The sequence below is a fragment of the Morone saxatilis genome, unplaced genomic scaffold, assembly GCF_004916995.1.
Source record: "Morone saxatilis isolate NCDOM2014 unplaced genomic scaffold, NCSU_SB_2.0 Contig5, whole genome shotgun sequence".
In the NCBI taxonomy this organism is placed as follows: Eukaryota; Metazoa; Chordata; class Actinopteri; family Moronidae; genus Morone; species Morone saxatilis.
In genome coordinates, this window is record NW_023340095.1 from 427,324 (window position 1) to 433,195 (window position 5,872).

At 44.3% G+C, this 5,872-nt stretch overlaps 1 protein-coding gene across 1 annotated transcript in view; it reads right to left on the reverse strand.

Moving 5' to 3' along the window:
* Positions 1 to 2,639: 2,639 nt before the first annotated feature.
* tmprss3a (transmembrane serine protease 3a) overlaps positions 2,640 to 5,872 on the reverse strand; it is a 5,929-nt gene continuing 2,696 nt past the window's right edge. The window contains exons 5-6 of the mRNA XM_035676621.1: positions 4,938 to 5,090; positions 2,640 to 3,324 (exon numbers count right to left, since the gene is read on the reverse strand). Coding sequence (XP_035532514.1) covers positions 3,286 to 3,324; positions 4,938 to 5,090 — 192 coding nt within the window. The 3' untranslated portion in view covers positions 2,640 to 3,285. The remainder of the gene's footprint in view (positions 3,325 to 4,937; positions 5,091 to 5,872) is intronic.

Consider the following 5,872-nt stretch of genomic DNA (forward strand, 5'->3'; position numbering starts at 1 on the left):
GGCTCACCTTCTGGCGGTCGGAGCCGCTGCCGTCCCTATGCTGAATACACTCGTAGAGTTTGCCCTAAACCATTAAAGCCAACTTAGTTCCTATCTGGACTAAAACCGGAGAGTCATAAATAATTTATCTGTCTGAACTGATGGAAGAGTGACCCATGAAAACTGGCCCTTATCATACAAGCTTCGTGAAGTCGACAAAATCCAAGCCCTCGTTTTGCGCGCCTTGGTCTCCTGCAAGCTGGTTTTGAAGCAGCATTTTCTCAAGCCGCAATGCACCCATCCTGTCCTAATCTTCTCTCTCGCTATTTCCCATCTCCCTCCCAGGTACTATTGGTGACCGAGGGGAAGCGCTCGGAAGGGATCTGGCAGAGCCTGACGTCAGACGGCACCACGCGCTGGGTACAGCAGGTGACTGCTGGGAGAGCCAGCAGCGAGGACGAGTCGGGGGACAAGCCGGAGACGAAGACGACGACGCAGACATACGGCCGGGCTGGGCCTGACACAGCGACCTCCATTGGCAGTAGAGGCACACACTCCCCACACACTGCATACACAACATCACCACCACACCCGCCGCGGACCCACGAATCCGAGACGTGGCGTTAAAGGTTGTTCAAGTCCCAAACACACACATAGAATCATAGTACACCACACACACACCACACACACACAACACCAGGTTACACCCGAGCAGAATAAAGCACAGGACACAAATGGGAACGTCCTGCTCTCTCTTCCAACCCTCCACCCTGCTGAACGGCGGTTTAATGCTGCGTGTGTGTACATCAGGAGTTTCTATCAGAAACCGTTTTATAATTATTTCGTTGACGTATGCGAGTGCACTTTTTTTGTATATTTAAGCTCAAAAAGATTAAATCAAACAAACAGAAGAGAAAAAAAAAAAAAGAAGTGTTAAAACACCCCCGAGGCAGTTTGTATACTCCGTTAATAAATGTTGACCTGATTTATCGATTTTTAACCACCCCCCCCCCCCAGTTGAATTCTCATTTTGGATGCCAACACTTTAAAGTTGTATCTGTAAGGGTTTGTCTTCACTTTTTGCATGCTTGTGTTTTGAGTAGATGTGCGCACTCTTACGACCGACTCCACGGCGCTCAGCGGACCCCGAGCGGAGCCTCGAGTGGAGAGAATGAGGAAGAAAAAAAAAAAAGGAGAGATGCTTATTTTTATATACAAACATATGAAATTAGTGTTTTTGTTTTTTGTTTCATTTTTTGTGTTCTCCTGTTTTGTAAGGAATATTTATGTACAGATTCATAATTAAAGCTAGCGACCCTGTTTTCCAGGGTTCTTTGAAGTTTTCTAAAAAACAGAAAAAAGGAATTGAATGCTGATGAAAAATTGCTATTTAAATTGGTTTTAAACTTACAATACTAACAAGGCCTTACCTGTGTGTCTTTTTCTAAACAATTCTTGCCAAGAAGCACAAAATAAAATAAAAAAAAAAAAGAGTCTGACCTTCGGTGAAATCGGTCAAAAAGACACTAAACCCACAGAACGTGTGCGCGGTTCTGTAAAAGCGTCGTTAACAATGTTACTTTGCGCGCTGCGTTATCTCGCACACTGCAGCGCTCGGATGTTTTTAAACACAGCTCCAGTTAGGGCTGGGTACCGAACCTCCATACTGTTACATTCGGTCCCGAACATCGATACCAACGGAGTAAAACCTTTTACCGCAAGCTACTAATCTGCACAGAAAACCCCCAAATTCCACCGGACAACACGTGGCTGCTCTACGTTTGAAGACGCAGAAATGGCATTAAGAAATCTGAATTTTCAAAATAAAATACCGCACACAGACTCACGCCAACGATGTGACACCAGGCGAAGAACATTCACTCTCACACAATAAAGATCTGGTGTGACTTTATATATAAGATGTGTCTGAAATGTCCTCAGACGTCAGACTTGCTTTGCTCTTGTTTAGTAAAAACCTGCATTAATCTTCTTCTAAACCTGAACTGTTCGTTCGAGTCTGTTTCCATCTTTCTGATGGATAAATCCCGGGACTCGCTCTTTTGTTCTGTTTAGTGTTTTTCCCGCTTTGCGTCCTGATGCAGCCCTCTAGAAGTCGGTCAGTCAGAGATTGTAAGCGGAGAAACGCTGTTTGTGACACAACAACACGCAGACGCGCCGTCTTAAAGCCGGTGGAGTTTCGGGGTAAACTTTGTGCTTGTTAGTTTCAGTGCAGCTAACCTCATCTTCCGCTGGGACCGAGGCGTATCCTCTCCTCGCCACAGCTGGCGGTGGACTGTGGACCCGGGGAGCTGGTCTGTAGCACAGAGACGGTAAGAAGGTCTCACTCTGCCTCCCAGAACCATAAACGTCCCCACACAGTCTCAACAGTCTGTCCAGCTGCTCCAGGACCTTTTTATGAAGTTGGTATCGATTTAAGTTCAGGAGCCGATATCGAAGTGAAGGTATCTGTGTGGTCATTCGTGTGGTCGATCCCCAGCCCGAGCTCCAGTTTTACCCCCATTGTGTATACCATACATTACGTCTTTTAAAATCCTTTTACAGTAGTAGCGTAGGCGTCACTTTTCCTCAAATGCACAATCCAGAACACTATGCTAATCACACAATCACAAAGGGTCTGAGAACTCCACCAAGAAGCAGCGGACTTTTTGCACGCATTAAACTTTTATTTATGTACACGTACATGCTACTGCGTTGAAAACAAAGAGCAGTTGGAAACTCCTTGTTCGCCTGAAGGACTGGGACTAAAGCGCTGCGGCCTCCGTCGTTCCCCCTCCCCCCCGCCGCCGCCGCCACTACATACACAGTGTAGTGAAAGATTTGAATTCTCTTTATCAATATGTTGATATTACTGCACAAATTGGGGTGCCTCTTGTTTGAATATCTGTAATATTGTACTGTACAACAGTTGTCTGTCAATAGTTGCAGTAACCTGGTTGAACCCTCTCGTAAGGACTTGAAATGGTTAATTTCATGCAGCCCGAGGGTGTAGTGAGTCTGGGTGGGCCCTCGCTGAGCTCTCGGTTCCTCACTTGCGTCTGTCTTGCTTTTTATGAAGCGTTCTTCACTTTTCTCTTGTCTGTTTTGCCTTAGAGCTTTCTATTTTGGAATAAACGATGCCTAACTCTCTGCTGTGCACCGTCTCTTCTCTCTGCTCCGTCACAAACAGGTTTTGTGTGGATCAAAGTCTCCGTCGTTCCTGGTGTCAAACAGTTTCTGGTTGTTGTTTTTTGTGTGTGTGTTTGTGGAAACATCCAAACAGAGTCCTGTGAGAAGCAACGAGGCGGTTCAGTTGTCTGAAGTTGGAGAACTGAGAGCCTCTTCCCTCTGAAAGAGAACAGAAATGGACAGTTAACACAAACACAGAAGGAAACGTGTACAGGGTGTCCTGGAAAACCGGGACCTATACAGACCAGTTGTCCAGTCAGGGAAACACCTGGAAATGGATTAAAATGACCTGGAAATAATCTAAGTTGTCCTGAAGAATGTAAACTGTATCGCAGCCTGTGCTGTGGTCAGTTTAATGTCACTTTTAGAGGAAAGCTGTAGTCAAGTTTTAACATGAAATAATCAGGTAAACACAGGCGTCACCAATGATACTGATTAAGGTTGTGATCACACTTTAAAGTCAGAATTCAGAGTTTATAACACTTTATTCTGAAGGTTTCCAGAAACAAATAAGTAGATATTTGTGAAAATGTTAATAAAATGATCTTAGATCAATAATTTCTAATATAAATTGAATTTATTTATTAAAGTGAAACCACTAGAATATAAAACCTTTGTAATATAATGTACAAACTTAAGGCTTTATAGGGTTTTTCTATTGTAAACCCAAAAAGATGAACTTGCAATAAAATACTTAGAGATAAACGTCTGTTGCACAAAGTAAGAAACAAATTGCCTCTAATCGTTGTTTGTCCTGTTAAATAGTTAGTTGTGTGTTATTAGTGAGAAGTGTTGGCAGCTTCCTCTCAACACACGATGCACCATGGCAACATAACAGACTATAAATGAAACAAATCAGGTCTTCCTTCGTCTCTTCAGTGAGTTTGTGTGAGAGGTTCTGTGTGCGGTAACCAGCACAGGGACACGGGGAGAGCGCTTTATGGTCTCGTATCGTGGACTCGAGTGTAACATTTCAAAGCTTTTACCATATAAAGGCAGCTGAAATTGGGCCAACGTACGACGCTGCCAGCTGCTGCGCTCGGATTCCATAAAGGAGGAGAACCAGCTGTCGGTCCAACTTCACACAGCGAGGTCACCAACAGCTGGCCGAGGTCGATTAGTCACCAACAGCTGGCAAAGGTCGATTCGTCAAGGTTTAACTGAAGAAACTGGACTGTTTAACTGCTGTTTTTCTTCAGATTTGTCATTTAAAGTCAGTATTTAAAGAGTATTTTTAAACCTGGGCTCTATTTTTTTTACATATTTTAAGTAGAGAAAGTAGAAACAAAGTAGTTCGTCCATTAAAAGTTGTTTTTACCATAAACAGGCTCAGATTGTCTGAAACTTTATGGTTTTTTAAAGTTTTAGTTTGTGTTAAATGCAAAAGTCGAACAATAACAACAGGATTCCCAAAAGTCCTGGAAAATCTGGACATTTAGAGACTAATTTCCTGTCATGGAAACCTGGAAATGTATTAAAGAGACAGAGATTTAAGAGATTTTAGAGACTAGTGTTCCGGTCATGGAAACACCTGAAAATCGATTAAAAAATACAAAAAATCCTGGAAATAATCTACATTGTCCTGGAAAATGTGTTTTGTATTTCAGCCCTTAACTCAGATGGTCTACATGAACCTACAGGTTTAGTTTGACACTGCAGCCATCTTTTCGGCGTCGTAACGAACCCGAGACGCCTCAACGTTAAAAGAGAGTTACAGTCAACTCCTTCTGAAGAGGCCGACCCTAACGGGACCCGGCTCGTCGCGTACTGACCTCCATCTGTTGGCGGATCCAGCTGAGCGACTGTGTGATGCGAGTGTAAACGCCCGGTTTGTTCTTCATGGCGCAGCCGATCCCCCAGCTGGTCGCTCCCACCAGCTTCCACACGGACGAGTCCTCACAGGCCAGAGGACCTCCACTGTCCCCCTGAGGACACAAATACAGAGTCCACACTTCACCAAACCTCCACAGCCTCAGAAACAGAGGAGAGGGAATCTTTTTGGGATATTTTAAAGTCAGTAGTTGTAATTTTTGCCACTAGGGGGTCTCTCACGTCACAACAATAACAAGAATGTAGTTTTACTATGTGACCTTAAGTGCTCCCCAAAGAGTCTCACTACAAGCTGCTGTAAACATCAACGTCTTCCTCAAGGTTTAGGTTACGACAAGACAGTTCAGTGGACGTGTGTCTGTGTCAACCACTCTCTCCAACACAGGTTTGTTAATGACACACACAGTCAGTGAGTGTGTCTTGTTCACTCTTTCTCGGACAGGTTTAGATAATGACAGACAAGTCAGTGATTTCTGTGTCCCAGACGCTCTTACTCCACGGCTCACTAGTCTAATACAGACGTCAGTGAGTGTGTCCTGCTGTCCAGACTCCGTTCCTCACAGGTTAAGTTACGCAGACAAAGACGTCATCAGTGACGTGTGTCCTGCTGTCAAGTCTTTCTCACGGAGGTCTACTTATGACGACACGGATCCAGTGGTGTGTTCTGGTCCAAACTTCCTCACCAGTGTTAATGCCAGACCAGTCAGTGAGTGGTGTATGCTGTCCAAACTCTCTCCCCCAAAACAGGTTAAGTTGAAGCAGTACTGAGTCCAGTGGAGCCCAGATTGGTCCTGTAGATGCCAAGAGACACAGAAGTCTCCACCTGACTTGGTGGAAAAAAGCTTTTGCATACTTTACTTAAAAAGCCGTTTATTAT